Source organism: Zeugodacus cucurbitae, chromosome 5 (genome assembly GCF_028554725.1).
Source record: "Zeugodacus cucurbitae isolate PBARC_wt_2022May chromosome 5, idZeuCucr1.2, whole genome shotgun sequence".
NCBI classification, from domain to species: domain Eukaryota; kingdom Metazoa; phylum Arthropoda; class Insecta; order Diptera; family Tephritidae; genus Zeugodacus; species Zeugodacus cucurbitae.
Genome location: NC_071670.1, coordinates 43231130 through 43251202, shown reverse-complemented (window position 1 = coordinate 43251202; position 20073 = coordinate 43231130). Strand labels below are relative to the sequence as shown.

Sequence of the window (20073 nt, the reverse complement as noted above, 5' to 3'; positions counted from 1 at the left end):
AGACATACAGTTAAAAAATACTAAATTATTCTCTTAACGGTTTCTTAGCGCTTAGAGAGTGCAATAAGCTTGAAATCTACTAATATACACTCAATTAAGCATAGTATTTATTCTTTAATGTTTGTAATATATTAACTCCCACCTTCTTCTTTCCAGGTCTGCGCCGAAGAAAAGTCCCAAGAGGAGGTTGTGCTCTTAGCGCTCAACTATATGGATCGCTTCCTATCCACAAAATCCGTAACCAAGACACATCTGCAAATATTGGCGGCCGCCTGCCTGTTATTGGCATCGAAATTGCGCGAGCCCAGTTGTCGGGCGTTATCGGCCGAACTGTTGGTATTCTACACCGACAACAGTATATACAAAGGCGATTTAATTGTGAGTACTCGAGTCAATAGAAATGCTATTTTACTTGTTAATTGCCCTAATAGAATTTCAAACATTACTTAACTATGCTAAAAAAAAGACGCAAAAAAAAAGACACCACTGAGGCACTGCAAACATGGGAACAGTTTAACGACGTTTGCCTGCGCGCCGGTGTTTGTGTGTGGTGCGACTTCCTGTTTAGCTACGGCACGCATCCAGGAATTATCACCTAAACACATCTTCCGCACACACTTTTTGCACCATTAGTACATACATATGTTAGTCGAAACTGTTATATTTGGAATTTGCTTGCCAAATTAACGACAGCATCAGCACAGTTTGCACAAATACACTCGACATTCGTTGAGGCATAGTTTAAATATATACTTTACCTTCATATATATATATAAACTTAGTTGAATATTCGCGCTGTGCGCACATTGAACTTGTCAGTAGATGACTGCTCCGCGCATGCGCTTCTTCTTCTTCTTCTACTCTGCTGGATGCTGTAACTATCTGCTTACCCACTGTATATGTATATGTATGTTGAACTCTCGTAGTACTCAAAGAACTAACCAAAAGCAGTCGGAGCATTAACGCTGGCAAATTTAACGTAGTGCTAAAAAATTCGCACGCATCGACGCGTCGCGGTCAATCGTTGTTGGTCTGTTGCGTTAATTTGTTTGTTTGTTGTTGTTGTTGGCGGTCAGTTAGCCACTTAAGCGGTTGGTCAATACCGCACACCTCCGGTTACATAGTTGACGTTGTGCAGGTTTTGCTACATGGGAAAAGCAAATAAAAGCGGCTAGCCGCAGTCCATTTCGCTAGTTAGGCTAGCTAAGTTAGCTGCTGACTGACGCTGACATTGCTGTCAACTCTAGAAGTTGCTTGGCACAATAATTGCGTCTACGTTGAACTTGCAGCGCGGAGATCTTTCCTCTGACTCCACTAGCGCATATACAGCTCAACCAGTCGAGTCGTTTATTACTTGCATATACTCGCTTGGTGGCAATTCCACCGCCGTCCGTTGTTGCTTTGTCATCTCTTCACTTCTGTAAATATCTCAATCAATTATAAACGCATAAGTTTTGCCAAGATTTCATTTCATAGGCAAATAGACGGCCCCGTGTGTTTAGTGCAGTCTCTCTAAGCGAACCGTCGACGTGTCTGTGTGTGTTGCTGCAAAAAAAATGTGAATGCAACCCTGCTGTGTGCTGCTATGCGTGTGTCTTCCATAACTCTACTTCCACACAAACAAACGCCAATATTTGCTAATTCTAAAAGGTAAAAGAAAAAAATTAATTACACATATTAATAAAGTATATGCTGGCTTTATTAACGCAACTTTCAGTGGTCACTTTGCGCATGCGCAGCCTGGCAATGCATAAATATTTGTAGTTGCCAATTCACGTATATATTTTTTCAGCGCATACTTTTTGCTGTATATGTAGATATATATGCATATATATAGACGTCGTCGATCGTCCTGTTTATTAAATGTTGCAACTCTTCATTTCAAAATATTTGCGAAAGAATGTGTCGACGTCGCGAGCGGGGTGCCTCTCATACCTTCAGGTCTCGGAACGATGCTGCATGAATCGAATGAGCCGCACACTGTGAGAAAGAATGTGGATACACGTTTTCATGAGACTTCTCTGGAAAATTTATAACTCTAGAACGACGGAACTGGATTTTGCTGTTGTCAAAGTCTTTGATTAGGATCTGGCATAAAAAGAACTAACATCAAAATGTCACAAATAGCTTAATGTTGAAAATAAATCGTCCGGGGGTTACTCACTACCTACAGATGGATCCAGTCGGATGTCTTTATGGTGTTTGGTCATTACTAGTGTTGCCTATCTTTAGGGGCACTACTTTTTGTCGGCTGGTTGGTGTAAAATGGTTATAGATCCCTCCACCCTGGTAGAATATTAGTTGCTTTGGGTGGTTTCTGTTAAGAAAACCTATTCTCCTCGACCAAAAAGACAAAACTCGGATATTTAGTTAGACAATTTGTGATCCTAGTCTTTCAGAAATATGTCCTAAGCTCAGAATCTGAACCTATTGCTTATCAGAAATGTGCTGGAAGGTTTCACATTGCTTCTTCAGAGTCGACCTCTGCTATGTAGTTAGTCAGTTCGTGATCCTAGACTTTCGGAAATATTTCCTATAGTAAGTTTTCCCTCATTGTTCTTCCATTTTTGTCTACAGAATCTGAAGGTCTTAGTTATCAGAAATATACTGAGAGGTTTGACAATGTTTTTCCAGGGTCGACCTCTAGAAATTAGTCAACAACCTCCATTTCACTCCATACTGAAGTTGGATTTGTATTCAGCTCAGAATTGTAAGTTTGACAAGATTCCATATAATAATTATACTTATAAGACTGTGGTTCCACACTTAAAAATAAATTCTTAACAAAATTTGTCGAAAAACGGTTCCACAACTTCCTTACTAAGATCTCTTCCGTCTAACTTAATCAAATTCATCATACATCTAGAACTTTTTACCGTGTCCCCAGAATGCCAATTGTACATAAGTTGTAAAGTGCAATAATCCGCCTAGTGTTGTGCCAGCACTGGGCGCGAATGTTAATGATTTGCCATTTAACTCGGCCCAACTCTTACTTAACTCATACTCGTGCTTTATACATATGATTGTGAAGTGGACGCCGCCAGCGCCGCGCCTCCTACAAGCTCTTTCATAAAACTTTAAGCCTTAAATCGCTGGTATTTGGCTGAATAGGCCTGACTGACTGGCTGGGTTGGGGATTGGTGGATTGGTAGGTTTCCCTGTTGTTCTTTGTTATGCAGCAGCCAACAACAATAACAGTTGAGTGGCGGTGGTGGCCGGTGCCTTTAATGTCCCACTTGCTCAGCACTTTTAAACAACAAAAATGCAAATACATACATACAGTCGTGGAGACCAGGCATTCAAAGTTTCAATGTTACCAATGAATGCCAGCCAGCCAGCTAACCGGGTTCGCAGGCTAGTCAACCTACGCGCATTTTGCCTTGCAGATAAGCGCATGAATCGTGTCATCTCGTTTATGGTGGCGGGTTGGCGGCGGACTGCGGCAATGACTGGCGACTACTCACGGCTTACCTACTTTTAATTTTTCACTTGTACTTTTATTTTGCACGCGTCGCTGCAGACTCCACCACACATACCTATGCAAGGCAAGGAGTCTGCGGAAAATGCACAATGCCTGAAAGTGAACAGACAGTTCGGCGAATATATGCAAAAAGAAGTACAAAATTTACAAAAGACTTGTTCAAATAGTAGTTTCCCAGGGTCGGTCGGCATATCGACTGCAGCACACCTATACATCGACACCGAGTTGGTATGCATAGAGCGCGCCGCATCCTTTGGACGGTGCGCTGAACTCACTCACTCTTCATTGTGCTACAAAATTGGTAATGGCGTTTAAGTTGCGCGAACTCAGCGCCTCACTGCCGCTATTCTCTACTAGCGTGCTCTGGTGCAACAGCATCAGCGGAGGCGACATTGCAATTTATTTTTGTTAAGTGCCGCATTTTGATCTCACTTTCCTCGGAACGCGTAATCTCTGCGCCAGCCGCCGCCGAACTGGCTTGTTTGTTGACTAGAGCTGACTAGAAGGCTAGCTGGACTGCTTGACTGTGTCTGTCTGTCTGCTATACTATTTCTTTAGGCTGGCGAACGCACAGATGATTTCTTTGCTCGGTTGAGTTTGTTGATGTTTCTGCATCGTCAGCACCTTGGCATGTTGCGCCACAGCAGGTCCTCTTGCGCTGCTAGACGGTTGGTTTTTTTTTTATTTTTTATTCTCAATGGCAACGTCGCATTGCATGCCAAGTGCTAGCAACAACTTCTGCTCTGCGTGTGTGTTGTCAATGGGATTTCAATAAACTGCAACAAGTAGTCGGCCTTTGTTGTTGGTAGTGCTTAGTATTAATAGAGGTAAAGGTGCCGGTGGAGTTACTGTGATGCTGGCGATTTTTGAGACATGCAGCAATCGGTTGTATATTATTTTTGTAGTTGTAAATTCCATTCCGGATAGTGTTGCCAGTCGTCTATAGTTTGTTGGAGAAAAGAAACTACAGTTCTCATTGGTTCAGATTATGGATTCTGGCCAAAATACGGACTAAGAGGCTTCCTTCTGAGGTTCATTGCCAAATACGAAAGCTGTTTCTAGTTTTCTTTTATTCTGGCTTTGAGCTCGGTACGAAATACGGACTTAGCGGCTTCCTTCCGGGACTCCGCGCCAAATTCAAAGTCCTTCTTTTAGTGAAAGACAACCGATATTCTTACTCATAAAGCATCTTCAAGAGTTTTAACGTCACAAAGACATTGTCTATACAAGTCCAAGAGGTATTAAACTTAATAACCGAACTAACTTCATCTAACTTAAGTTATCTCAGAATTTTTGAACGAATACAATTCCGGAAACGATCACTTTGCTTAGATCGCCCTAATTACGAATCTCTCAGATTTGAGAAATTACCAGATCGGCTTATGCGATATCTTCATTTAGCGCAAGTCCTTGGATACATAAAAGTCCGCATACATTCTACATACTTGGATAAGACTAGTTAAGAGTCTGAAAAGACGTCTGGAATAAGTACTTGACGTTATAAGTCTCCATTTATCTCTTACAATCTCAATTTTTAAAAGAAAGAAAGCAATATACCATGTCGGGTCCATTGCCTTACTTCCCAAAGTTTGCGAGTTCCCAAAGGATCGATTGTTGCTTTTGTTGTAGAGGAATAACTAATTTTCCTAGTTCCCTTTCTCAAAGTAGAAAGGATTTCAGCCGATTATACGTCAGGATACGTACCGCTTATGAAGATTTGTCTAACTTTGGTGCTATTCGCCCGATTGGTCCCCTTCTTGAACTGGATTTCTAAGTCTATATCAAGTCTTTCAAATCTGGATAGTAGATAGATTTTAGGCCCAGAAGATATTTCGGGGTCTTCTACTGGAAAATATATCGATACTTTTACTTCAACCTGGCAACCCTAACTTCACTTCAGACCATTTAGACTCAACCGACAACAATACCAATTACTCGTACATACCGAAGACTACCTTTTAGGCCATTTAATTCGCAAGGTCGTTGCATTGAACATTCATTTAATTGTATGTGATACCATTACAGCCATTCCAGGTAATCGAATGGCACGATAAAGATCACCGTCCTCTGGGTAGACATTCTAGTCGCCTTTTATTTTCATTTATATATGTGGTATTTATTATTGCTTTGTTTTTCTTGGTGTTGTTAGCCATTCTTATTGTTGTCATCAGCTGGTTGTGCGACCAGATAAATCTTTGTCTATAGCGGCAACATAACAACATTACAACAAAGCGATGCGGGGGAAAAATAAACGAATTGGAAACGCAAGAATGTCCTGTCGGAAAATAAGCGGAAAGCGAAGAAGACAGTGAAGGTGGTAGTGCGCTTACAGGGTGCCTGCCAGCAATCACTTGAAAATTGCATAGCTTTTTATGGAGCAACAATTTTTGTGTAGAATGTCGTGCCGTTGACTGCCCAGCGCCTAAGTATACATTTATTTCGGTTGGGCGCGGGTTGGTTGGTGCCTTGCCAACTAGCAGTAAGTTGAAGGAGATTTCTGCTTCTTCTTATTCAACTTCTTCTTCTGTGCGCAATTTGAGGTTATGCGTTGTTTTTGTGGGCTCCTACATCGGTGCTGGTCGCTTCTTGTGTGTGAATGAAGACTGCCAGCGCCGCCAAGAATTCCTGTGCATTCTTCAATTCACCGTCTTCATGTTTTTTGGGTTTGGGCTGGGATTTTAGTCTTCGCCTTAGCTTTAAATGCCTGCCACAGCACATAACCTCGGCAGTGGCATTAAAACTGATGATTCTGCAATATTTTTTTGTAAATATTCGTACTTAACAATGTTCAGCGCAAATATATGTGTGAAAATTGTTGCATTGCGGCGCTGTCATGCGGCCACCGCCTTTGTTGTTGTTGGTGTTGCGCTGCATTGGTTTGGCACTGCGCATGCGTTACTTGCATGCTATGCCGCGCAGAAATTGAGACTTTTTCTGGAATATTTATTTATTTCAAGGATTCATGCGTACTTCGAACATAAAAAGCGCCTGTGTCTACACGAAACGCACACACACACGACGCGCGCAAGCGCACTCGTTTATGAATATATTTATGCATGCGCATAGGCATATTGACGGTTGTTGCATCGATGAGAAAAATGTTAAAAACGTTTTGTTGCGCAGTAAAAGCTTGCCGCTCACCGCACCGCACCTCATCCCCCCTCCACTGTCACATGCGCTTTTGTTGCCTTGTACTTTGAGTTGTGGGTTTTGTTCAGTTGTGTGCCTGATTGTTTATGCTGCGCTCATATATTCATTCGCATGGCATTTCAAGGATATGTCCATCTTGTTGTGTGGACAATGCTGCCGCTTTAGCACCTTCACGCCGCCGCCTTCGCCTCCTCCTCCTCCTACAACGTACCATTGACAATGGCGCGCACTGGGCGCATAAGCAAACAGACACTCTATCTCATACATACAGAGAGAGAGCGAAAGAGAGAGAAAGAGAGAGTGAGAGCACGTTGTACGTTCTATGTTGTACATTGTTTTCGCGAACTTCTGCATCGTATTGTAATTAATTGAATGGTTGTCGTCGTGGCTGAAAATCATTAAAATCGCATTGTCTCTACCTACCACACACAATGATAAGAGTTTGTTTTCACTTTTTTTCGCTTTTTCAGTATTTTTGTTTTTGCACATATTTTTAGACTTGTGTTTAACGATTTTGTAATGATGAGAAAAATATTTTGTGTTTACATTCTTTGAGATCGGCGCACACAGATTTTGCTTTTGTTTCGCCAGAAATCGCATTGTAATGTGATGATAAGCAAATGCCGTTTCTCGTGAGGGTTCTGTGCCAACATGCGCCCTGGGTACATACTCGTATGAGTATAATTACTAGAAAAACGCATAAAATGAATTCACAAAATAATCTGCGTGTGAAGTGTATAAACATTGCTTTAATTTGTTTTTATAATCGCATTAACAATAATTTTATCTGAATGTGTCCGGGTGGTCCAATTTTCGCAAGATCTGCACTGCTGCAGTGATCCTTAAAGTTGGCTGTCATTAATGTGGCTTCCGTACAGTTGGTTAAATTTGCAATGAGACTGCAGCATAAATCTATTTTGTGGGATGTTGGTATCTAATTGATGTCTATCTTAAATTCTCTGAACAGAATTCTAGTTGATTAGTTCGAATATAGTGTTCTTACAACTTTTTGGAACAATTTGTCTTTTTTGCTTCCAAGAAATCTCCAGGTTCGTAGATTTCCTTCTATCCTTCCTTCAATGATACCCTACTGGTCTCAGAAAATACCATTCAAAGCCAGATCTGATGAATATGGTGAAGTTCGAACTATTTTGCCGTGTATTGCCTATTACTTTTCTTGAAATGGGTCGACTTTCACGGATTTCGTCCTTTTAATTTTCCTATAAGAGCATATAATAGGATTTTTTAATGGTTTCTTCCTTTTTTCATAGGCGTTCCAAAATCTAGATAACTACCGATTCCACTCCGTACTGAAAATATTAGGCTATGTTTGACCTTTTGAGCCATATCGATGCAAAAAATCGGGTTTATTACGATTAGAACTCCAAGCACTGCTCAGAATCATAAATTTATTGTTGATTTTGGTTGATTGAGAGTTTGTGTCATACCCTCTTTGTACCAAGATTACTTAAATATATATGAACAAGCCATTTCTTTGATAATTTTAGAGCGTCGGCTATCTTCTATCAACTTCATTTTAAGATAATTCAAAATCGTTTTTATACTTTTTTGAAGAAGATAAGGAACACAGATGTTTTCGGTTCAAATTTAGAAATCTGAATTTAGAAAATCACAAACGAATAATTGTGTGCTCTAGATAATACTCGTCATTTTATTTTTCATCTAGAAATGGTGTGTCTAACTTCTATATTTATCTATATAAGTTTTTTGTTCAAAATACTATATCACACGAATCAATTGTTCGGCAGCAGTAAACTTGCGTTTTTTGAAGGTTAGATCTTGTAAACTCCTCTCACAGAAAATATGCGAATTTTCATCCTATCTTAGGTGTAACATCGGTCGATTCAGGAAATCTGAAACAAGAATTGGCAATATATATTGCGAGTGTCGACTGGGAGTAGAATAGACTTCAGTCGATTGAGTTGATTTTATTTAATTTTGCTTTTGTGTAACTTCATAGACAAAATTAAAAACAGCGACATTCACAGTCGATGGTTGAGAGATTAAACAACACTTACAATAGCACCGGTAGTCGATATTATCTTTCAAATGTAATGAAATTGATTTTTCTTCGAAGTTCTTGTGTGGGACAACCCAACTATTTACTAATTCGAAGAAGCAACATGACCTTATCCTTTAGGCAGAAAGATGTTAATTTATGGTGACCTTAGAAGTTTTTTATTTTTATTTTTATATTTTTTTTATTATTTATACATTTTTTTTTTGAATTTTTTTGGCCTTGAAGAAGTAAATTAAATATTTTCCTCAAATCAACCATTTTTCAATAATTAGTTTCCAATTAGTAGAGTATGCCGGTAGCCATACATAATTGCCTTTTAACAGTATACCACAATATTCAACCTGTTGGTAAATACTAAAAAATCATGTTTTTCATTCATTCATACAATTTATAAATTTAAATATAGACAGATTAGTCAATGGTTTGTACCTATTTTTTACATACATATACATATATATGCATACGTCATCAATACTTCCACTTAGATTGCTTTGAGCATGCATCACTTGAAGTCAATAGTCCAGTTAATTGATTGTCAAATGCTTAATGGTTTACGAGACATATATATATATATATATATATATATATATATATATATATATATATATGTATATTCTACAATTAGCTTAATGAAACAACTTTTTTCATTTTTTTTTTTCATATGTTGCTAATTTGAGTTATGCGGTTTCAAGTTCACAACATTCCAGAAAATTAAAATTTTTAATTTTATTTTTTTTTAATTTTCATTTGTTTATTTATCGTATTCGCTTTCTATCAATAAACTTTGATGTTCGGCAAATACAGATTCGTCGCAAAAACAAAAAATTTTAAGTCAAGTTCACACTTAGCAGGTTTACTGGTGTCGAACTACAAACTCACAAGTGGAAATTAGATAATTTTTGTTTTTTTAATACTTAAGTAAACATTAGCTAGACGCTTGCGCAATAAAATCACGAAAATTCGTGCGAAATGTGCACCAAATACGCTTTGCCATCATTGAACACTTCGTTGCTTCGAGATATAAGCCTTTGATCGCCGCGTCCAATTAGTTATTGTGAAAATCAAAATCGGCTTTCCACTTTTTTTTAATGAAATAACTGCAGATACATACATATATACAAGTTTTGGCGTGATCTTGCAGCATTTACGCTTCCTCATAGTCCGTCTTTGTTGCCCCACGCAAAATGCTCTGTACCAATTACCCACGCTTGTGTTTATTGTAGTTATTATTGTGAGACTTAGTTGGTGGACAAACTATTTTCTACCAAATCATTTCCGTATTAATTGCTTTGACAACGAAAAATAAAAATGAAACTGACGTAATTCAAGGCGAATGAACTTCGTGCGTTTCGTTCTTAACGCGCATGCGTGTATGTCTCTCTGTGCGAATGTATGTCAGGCAGTAGGAGTAAGTGTTATGTACTTCATCGCACATAATAAGTCATTTTAAGTAAACCTACAACAATTTACAAATTGTATTTGTAATCATTTTACTTTTGTTGTTAATTTTGTTGACATTGCTCACTTTTCATGTGAGTATTGCTTTTGAAGCATGCAGTTGTCGAGTTCTGTGCTGTTTACTGTATCCACTAATGGTTTTCAATTTGGTTACTTATTTGGTTGTCTTTTGCTGGTTACTCACTTCTGCGGTTACAATGGTTAATTGTTCGTTTCATGAATCGCGTAACAGCATTGATTTATTGTATGACTTTCGTTAATTGTTGTTGTTGTGCGGAAAATTAACGGGTGATTTTTTTGAGGTTAGGATTTTCATGCATTAGTATTTGACAGATCACGTGGGATTTCAGACATGGTGTCAAAGAGAAAGATGCTCAGTATGCTTTGACATTTCATCATGAATAGACTTACTAACGAGCAACGCTTGCAAATCATTGAACTTTATTACCAAAATCAGTGTTCGGTTCGAAATGTGAAATCCGCTTTTTTATCGACAAATTTTGTTCAGCGATGAGGCTCATTTCTGGTTGAATGGCTACGTAAATAAGCAAAATTGCCGCATTTGGGGTGAAGAGCAACCAGAAGCCGTTCAAGAACTGCCCATGCATCCCGAAAAATGCACTGTTTGGTGTGGTTTGTACGCTGGTGGAATCATTGGACCGTATTTTTTCAAAGATGCTGTTGGACGCAACGTTACGGTGAATGGCGATCGCTATCGTTCGATGCTAACAAACTTTTTGTTGCCAAAAATGGAAGAACTGAACTTGGTTGACATGTGGTTTCAACAAGATGGCGCTACATGCCACACAGCTCGCGATTCTATGGCCATTTTGAGGGAAAACTTCGGAGAACAATTCATCTCAAGAAATGGACCCGTAAGTTGGCCACCAAGATCATGCGATTTAACGCCTTTAGACTATTTTTTGTGGGGCTACGTCAAGTCTAAAGTCTACAGAAATAAGCCAGCAACTATTCCAGCTTTGGAAGACAACATTTCCGAAGAAATTCGGGCTATTCCGGCCGAAATGCTCGAAAAAGTTGCCCAAAATTGGACTTTCCGAATGGACCACCTAAGACGCAGCCGCGGTCAACATTTAAATGAAATTATCTTCAAAAAGTAAATGTCATGAACCAATCTAACGTTTCAAATAAAGAACCGATGAGATTTTGCAAATTTTATGCGTTTTTTTTTTTTAAAAAGTTATCAAGCTCTTAAAAAATCACCCTTTACAAATCTTTTGGTATACAAGGTTGCTTTTCCTGGCAGATAATAGTCTTCAAGGCGGAAGAGAATTTTTCGAGATTATACCGGAGATAAATACTTCTGGAAAATATATGTCTTCCAGTACCTTCTTTCGGTCCAAAAAGTTTACTCTCTGGATCCATTATCTCTTTTCGATTCTGTATGTTGTTGATAGCAAGATAGAGACGAGTCTTCTTCTTGACTGGCGTAGACACCGCTTACGCGGTTATAGCTGAGTCCAAAACAGCACGCCACGTATCTCTCCTTCTGGCAGTTTGGCGCCAATTGGTTATACCAAGCGAAGTCAGGTCCCTCTCCACCTGGTCCTTCCATCGGAGTGGAGGTCTCCCTTTTCCTCGGCTTCCACCAGCGGGTACTGCATCGAATAATTTCAGAGCTGGAGCACTTTCATCCATTCCCACAACATGATATGACATGACAACATATTCGCTGGACTATGTCTATGTCGTCGAATAACACATTCACTCATCGTTCCATCGTCTGCGGTATTCGCCGTTGCCAATGTTTAAGGGACCATAAATCTTCCGCAAAACCTTTCTCTCGAAAACTCCTAGTGCCGTCTCATCGGATGTTGACATCGTCCACGCTTCTGCACCGTAAAGTAGGACGGGAATAGAGACGAGTGTTTGGTCATAAATGGTCTATCCCCAGATAGGTTAGGTTACGAGCTTGAGTCCTCGACGAAGATCATGGGCATCCCTCATATACATATAGGCGAAAACTTGTCTTTTCTAAGCTAAAAGTTCCTTCAATGACTCCACCGGGGAGCAAAGGTCCACAATGAGATTCCTCCATTTATTACGATCTTGTGCTAGTCTCTAGATTTATCTCCAACTTTTTTGGACCTTAGATATTTCGATGTCCAAATTGATTTTCCAGGTTAGAGCGGATCGGTCCTTTCTTTGGTTACATTATGGATTCCAGTCCATCGAGTTCCGGGTGATTGTATCTGGATCTCGTCTCAGAACATATTAGAGCCAGTCCCATTTTCTTTTGAGGATTTCGACCCATAGGGGTGTTTGGTTTGTGCGCGACCAGAGCTAATCTTGCGAAGGCATCTGTTTGCTCGCTTTTTTATGTCGAAGGCTGCGAGATTCCATGTTCCACAACCATATTTTGAACCAACCATAACAATTGAATATTTTTGTTTTGCTACGTCGCGTAATGATGGAGGAGCTCCAGACTATATTAAGGGCACCAAAAGCTTGCTTGGTCTTTTTTATATGGATGATGTCTTGTTTTCATTCTCCCTTTGCAGATATAATACTGTCCAATTAATATCTACTTCCTTTCTACTCAAGATTCCCTTTCCCCCTTAAAATAGTATGTTCCTTTTCAATACTTGTAACAGTATTTTACATTGGCAGATTTAGAAACTTATTCTGAAGCTCCGTTTCGAGACATCACCACACTGCCCGTTGGCTGCAACAATCAAACAAATCACTGCCAACCAACTACTCACGTCGTAATATTCTAATTCATCTTACTTTTCGAATCCTTAATGTGCTGTCCACTCGCATTACTGTGCGACTGCATCGCTGTCCGCATTAATGACTTAAGAATTTTGTGCCTTCCCATAAGGTACACATCGCTCAATTAATTTTCAAGTATGCGAACGCCGTGGCAGCCACACAAACCCAAAGGAGGTGGGGCGGGAGAGGAGGGTAAACAATGTCAGCCAGCCAGCCAACAAAGAGAGAGGCGGAAAGGTACGAAGCTTTGGCACTCTACCATACAATGCTTTGGGGCATGCGGCTCGTCGGTTTGTCGGTTTGAGTGCACGCCTCGGTCAATGTACCTGTTGTGGTGCTATGGCTGGCGCAGGTTTGTCGCTTCCTTAATGAGTACTTTTTCCTGTGAAACGTTACGGCAGCGCCGCCACCGTCGCGTACTTAAATATTCGTTTATCGAAATGTACGGTCCGGTTGAGTGGTTGGCAGGCTCGCGCTGGCTTGCAGGTTTTGTTGATCGTTTTGGTCGCCTGCATCGGTCCTTTGGCACCTCCAGTCCAGACAGTGATGAAGGTGGCATAGCGTGGTGGCGTGGTGTGGTGATGGCGACGATGGCGGCGGCGATAGCGCGTCTCACTCTTCATATATGCAGTTGTAGTTAGTTCGGGAGAACACTCACGCTGCATTCCTGCGCTGGTAGGGCGAAGGGCGCAAACGAAATGCCATAATTTTTTGTACATACATTGCAAAAGTGTTGCCCAATCAATGATGCTGGGATTTTGGTTCGTGTTTTGCCTTACATTCTGCATCCTGTTGAGACGACGAGTTCGGCGAGTAGTGTTTCTTTGCGCTCGCTGATAGCGCAAATTGTATTTAGTTGGCGCTGTAGATATGCTCGACTGACAGACTGCGGCGCTCGTTTGATCACAACAGCACAACAATCAGAGAGACGAGACGGTTGTTGTTGACTGTCCGTCCGTCGTGGTGGTGGTGAGACGGTTTACGCATTCGTTTGGTCAGTCGCTACACGCAGAGCTTTTGCTGTTCACCGTTTTCTTTTCTCCTCCTCCGACTCTCGGCTGCCACACTATTATTGTACCTTCGTCTCGTTAGTTCGCGGCCCGCTTCAACTCCACTCCTCTAACCTCACAATGCACATCTCTCAAAGCTTTATTCAATGGCTGTGGCATGGTCTCGCTTAGTCGCGAGCACGTTTAACTGCACGGCGCTCCAGCACAATTCAATGGTAGTGCTTCTGATTTTGTGCGCGTGCGAAACAAATAATCAGATTGCCCGGACGATATGATCGAATTCCTGGAAACTTACTTGTGCTTTTTTGAGTACCTCGTTGTCGTCGGTCGTCTGCTTTTCAGGTCTTACCTACTAACTGACCGACTGTGCAATATTTTTTTTACTTTATGTTCATGTGTTTTTTGAAGTCTTGTTTCTTGTAGTCGCCTCCATAACGGTTGGACTCGGGGATGGTCGGTTGGTTGGTCGGTCGGTTGGCAACTGGAAGATATGTGCCCACACAAAGCCCAATGAAGCACTTACATTCATTATTGCATACTGCTCTCTGTATGTGTTTGTGTGCTGAGGACTGTCTACTGCTCTGTTAAGCGTACCAAGCGTACCTTCTAGTCCGTCTTTTTTTCAATTTGTATGGAATTTCTTCAATTTTTCGACAATTGATAACTCGTGGTTGGCGCTGGGCGGGTGGAAGGTGTTGAGGCATGGCGTGTTATGTTTCTTCATTTCGCTTTGTGCTTCTACTTACATACATATGTACATATAGGGGATTATATCTACACAATTAAAGCATTCAAGCTATTCTCAAAGAAAGAGGCTGCCGAGTGAAGATTCTTCTCAATCTTTTTTTTCGTTTTCACAATGATTTTTGTTGTTTCATTGGTTTTTTTTGGTGTTATTGTTGTATATTTTTAATTTTTTTTTGCGAAACCTGCACGATTTCTGCTCATTCAATGGCATGGTGAAGCGCGGCTTTAAGTGAAGCTCTTCATCTGTGTTTTTTGTTGTTTTTGTAAATGTAAATATATTTTATTTATGTAAATATGTATGTACATCTCTATATGACTGCATAAATTGTCGGCATTTGTTATGAAAATATATACATATATAACAACATAACAACTACAAAAACAGCAACACAACACGCTGTTAAAATATACATTCCGCCACAAAACATGCGAGCGCGGTAAACACGAAATTTGCAAAAAAAAAACAAGCATTTTCAATACAAAAAAAAAATATTCGGCGCAAAAAAGCATCGCTTATGTAAACCGCCAAGCTTTCGGAGTGTGGGCTCAACTATGTGAGAGGCAGCAGGCAGCGCTGGCTTGGCTGCTGTGGATCCATTCTTACTTTGTCGCGGCTGTGCGCATATTTTCTCAAGCCATTGCGCCGCCACGGAGGTCCACACTACCCCATTGTGTATACATATGTATTGTGCGTTTTATGTGCTTGTTGTTGTATTTGTTTGCTTTTCGTACCCTTGGAATCCGAGCTGCTTGCTTCCTTTGTTGTTTGTTGTTGCAAAAAATGCGCGTAGCATGTAAAAATTTGTTGTTTTGACTAAAAAGGAGTAAAATGCATTTTCATTGCTGCTCGCGCCCATTAATGAGCTGCGTAGAGCTCTGAGTTGCGCCGAACTACAATGAACTTGTAGTGTTGTTGTTGTTGTTGCCGCTGCTGATTTTAATGAAGTGCTGGCGGCTCCATAGAACACCATAGCAGGCTTTGTGGGCACTTCTGTTGCTGCTGCTTCCCTTCCCTTCTACTGCTGTTGCTACTTCTTCCTTTCTGTTGTTGCTGGCTGAACGCATATCTGTTGTTGTTGTGCGCCAATTGCTTGCTGTTTGTTGCGCGGCTTTAATGACTTTTACCGCCGCCACTTAATTCGCTGACAACATTGTCGTTGTTGTTATTGTTGTTGGAATTTATAGATCGAATTCTTGTTCGCGCATTTATTTTATCGGTACAACAAAGCGGTTGTTCGCTCTTTGAACGCCTTCAATGCACAACAACAACAACAGTAGTTAGTCTTGAATTCTTCATTGAAACGTGTTGTTATTTTCTTAGTCTTCCTGCGAAGCTTTGATTTCCCTTAAGTCCAAATTGTAGTTTATTCCCTGAGGTGTAATCACTAAGAGCACTGTGTCTCTATTATCTCTGCGTAATGGATGATCCGCGCGAAGTTGTTATTCCCATTTCGGTATCATTTCTTGTAGGAAGTCGTTAAAAAAGTTGCGAAATATGTTCGGTTGAAGAGTCGGTGAAGATGAGTAACCGTTTTCGAATTATCTCAATCGTTGTTGTTGTTGTTGTTGAACGGCAGAAAACTTTCCCCAAATAATTTTGAGGAATCCTGCCGAGTGCATAGTCCTTGGTCGGAGCAAAATCCGGGTCCGTTCCGGTTATGTAGATCCGACTGTCGTGGGAACGGAGTTTGGAAACCTTAATGATCATGTTTGGTTAGTTTTCCAAAGTTGGATTATATTTCGGTTCTTTAGAGTACTTAGAGTTCTTTAACTTTAGTTTAAGTTTCATTTTCCCAGTCAAGTCTGAAGCCAGATTAACATATCTCTGTAGGTCTTTTCTATCTAGCTTATCAACTCTGAAAAATAAGTAAAAAAAACTAAGAAATGATCACTAAGTTGGAGTGATCGCGAGTAACATTAGAATGTTAAGATTCTGATCCCACACAAGTGGGCGGTATATGATCACTTGAGGGCATATGATCACAACTTCTATAATAATATTACTTCTCTAGAAGATCTCCAACCTAACTCTAGCATATACATATGTATATCTATTCTCTACTGCTTAACAATCTAAGCGCGATCATTCGCAACGGGCGGCGCTAATATTTCAATTGTGTCTAACAATTTCAGAGTCAAAGCGTAGGTTGTTACTCATTATTGACACGACTGCAGCGCTGATTGTTTGCTTGCCTCACTAAAATTCCAAACGCCACCACGATCATCACATAATCACTATGATCATCATCACCAAGCACCCAGCACCCAGCACCCAGCTATCTCTAAGTTATGCTTTGCCACCGGCAAATTTATTTTGTTATGAAATTGAATGCAACGTCGCAACAACCTACGCGCCGCCACTAACTGAGTGGCTAGCCGACACGAGCATCAACAATATGAGTCTAATAGGGTAACAGCAAGTATTTGTGAGGTCCAATCAGTACGTGGACCATATATGACCAAGGCGCATACGTGTGTGCAAAAAATTTCTATGAACGCTGTTGAACGTCGTTGCCACACGATCAGTGCAAACCAGTGATTGAGTTTCAGTTTTCTTTTGTTTGGCGCTTCCATGAATTGGTGCACTCATGTTTACACATCCGTGGCCGTGATAGAGGAGCAGATTAAGTTCAGCGCGTGTCTGTGTGTGGTTGGTTATTCGTGAACAATTGTGACCGGCAGTGGTGGTGGTATTGGTGTGGGTGGATAGTGTTCTTCGTGCATGGCGAACATACAGACCGTATTAGTTTAGCGGTTCTGCGAAATAACGCCGCGCCGACTCAGTTCATCTATTTAAATATACAACCAATAATGTACGGGTGCATACCCTGTTGAGAAAAGTGGACTACACTGCGGGTCTGATTAAGTTGAGCACTGGAGAAGTCTTTATCCAGAACTAGAAAGAGGGAAAGCCCTTGGTATATATATTTTCTATATTTTTACTGATTTTGTCTTTAGAAGAATCCATGATCTTATTATTATTGACCTCTCTGCTCATAGTTCCTTCTTCTAACTTGATTTGACTAGAAAATTATCTGAAGTTTCCTAGATAGAGAGAATATCTAGATATCATTGAGAAGATTCATTTGACGATACTCTGCGATTTAATACACAGGTGTCGGTGTTAATGAGGCACAGTGATCTTCACTATTACCACTCATCAATTTAAGCTTTACCTACTGGCCACCGGAGTCCATTTTAAAAGTTTCAACCGTGCGAACCTTACCGCTTATCTTAAAGAATTTCATTTTAAATGAAATGTAATAAAAATCACAGCGACAAAACGAAAGCAAAAGAAACGAAGTAGTAGAAAGAAAAACAAATTTACTTAACAGATATGCTGTGCTGACCGTAAGCATACCTTCATAAGCTACAAGGGGCTCATATTGGCCTTAAAGGATTAAGTATTGTACGCTTAATATATAAACAAGCCGATGTATTTGACCATTGAAGCTTCCATAGACACATTTCATTAAAGTAATGAATATACCCTTTAAAATATTGTGTTTGCTCTCAGTTGATATAGCATTTGATATCAACAAATCTCAAGCATTTCTCAACAGTTTATCAACAAGTTGATTTAGGAGTTATACATTTTTCTGAGTCAATGAAAGAATTATTATTCATTAGTCATGATAATTGCTCAATATTATTCTCAACTTGAGAAATCGCTTGATATCAACAGCATTTCTCAAGTATTTTCTCAACTCAACAGTTTCAGCTAAAGTTTTATAAGTGTTGTTCGATGTTCAGTTTAGTTTAAAGATTACAAAATTTTTACTATTGAGAAAATTGTTATTTTCAAGTTGAGAATTTGAAATATTAAGTTGAGAATTTCTAAGTATGGCTGTAAGAGAGTTTTTGCAATATCTTTAAACCAGATCTTTGAGAAAATATCAAAGCTTTACTTGAGAATTAATAATTTGTAATAGCTTGAGTCAAGGAGAGCCTTTAGTCCGAATGCATGAGTTTTCTAGCAGTGATATGAAGGGTATAATGTGGGTACACATACATATATACTTCTTCACATATCTGCTTCAATAGTTTTTGTCCTTTTCATTGTCGCTGTTGTTGTTGTCTTTTTTGTTGCGCTGTTTTTGTCGCCACACAATTCATTTGGGTGGCAATTTATATGTATTGTTGTTTCCTCCACAAGTCGGCTTGTGTGTGTGCTGTTGGTCGCTTAGTGGCATTACCTTCGTCTTTATCGTGACTTCGTTTCGCAATTGTATACATCTGTGTGTGTGTGTGTGTGTGCGTGTGACGTGAAATTTCATGAATGAATTTTGTGCGCTGGAGCACACACAGCTATGTGGGGGATAGTGGTGTGGGGTTAGACATTGGACTCGACGACGTTCTCATAACTGCCTGACTGCCTGCCTGCCTACTTCTTGCCTGCCACATTCTGTGCTTCATTTGGCTGCTGTGACTGTGGCTCTGGCGATCTCATAAATACATATGAACCATTCAAAAAGTCGCTGCCGCACGTCCTGAACGCCGCGTTCTTCTCCTCGCGCGCGAAATGATTAAGGAACCACGACGAGTATGCGCTTGTGTGTTCGCATGAATACATGTGTGGTTGGTTAACTAGCTGTTTGGTTGCTTGCTTCGCTGATTTCATTTATTACCCGTCTGGGGGGCACTTGTTGCTCTGCCCCAAACAACATAATTTCTGCGCGCATGTGTGTATCTTTGAGCGCGATGCATGTTGTTGCTGTTGTTTCTTGTTTTTTGCGACTAAAGGGAGTTATAGCAAAGCAAATTCATTTGAATCGGTCTGCGTGCAATTTTTATACCCAATACTTTTAAATTACTTTAAATTATGTATAGCTTTACACATACTCGCACATATAGATTTATATGAATGCTGTTATTCGTTGCGCGCCGCGTCTGGGTAATCTATTAATACGCGTATGTATTCTTCCCGGAATTTTCTTAAAATTGCAGCATATTTGTTAAAAGGTTTTAACCTAATATATACCACCAATACTACAACAACAATGATTTAGATGCTCACGGCAGATAAGCCGACCATGGCTCCAGGTAATTTCCTAATTTATGGTTGGATACCATAAAAGTGCCGCCCAGTGTGCTGAGTGCGTGACTACTAATCGCTGGGTGCTGTGTTTCTTGCGGAGGTGCGGCAAATCTGAATCTTCTTTTTTGAAAGTGCTTGTTCTTCTGAAATTCTGGTGGTGGTCTTTCAGGTGCCCCAAAACTTCAGCAAAGGTTTCTAAACAGAGCGCTCTCAAATTTTTCGGGGTACCTGTAATTGGAATTCTACGAAATATCGAGGGTTCTTTTCTAAATGTTTTGCTGAACTGTAGATTGTTCTCTGTCCTTATCCGGTATTTCTAGAGTTTTTCCGATTTTTATATGGAAATATGATGGAATATTTACGGATTGATTATGAGGGTGTTTTCTAAAGATATTAGTCTTTTTCTTGTTCA

At 40.1% G+C, this 20073-nt stretch overlaps 1 protein-coding gene across 4 annotated transcripts in view; it reads left to right on the top strand.

Annotated features, from left to right (window-relative positions):
* LOC105216010 (G1/S-specific cyclin-D2) overlaps positions 1–20073 on the top strand; it is a 209998-nt gene that overhangs the window by 45326 nt on the left and 144599 nt on the right. For all 4 annotated transcript variants that reach the window (XR_008471510.1, XR_008471509.1, XM_054232249.1 and 1 more), the window contains one exon: positions 157–378. Coding sequence is in view for 2 of the 4 variants with exons in the window: in XM_054232249.1 (XP_054088224.1) it covers positions 157–378 (222 nt within the window). In the remaining 2 variants the exon portion in view is untranslated. The remainder of the gene's footprint in view (positions 1–156; positions 379–20073) is intronic.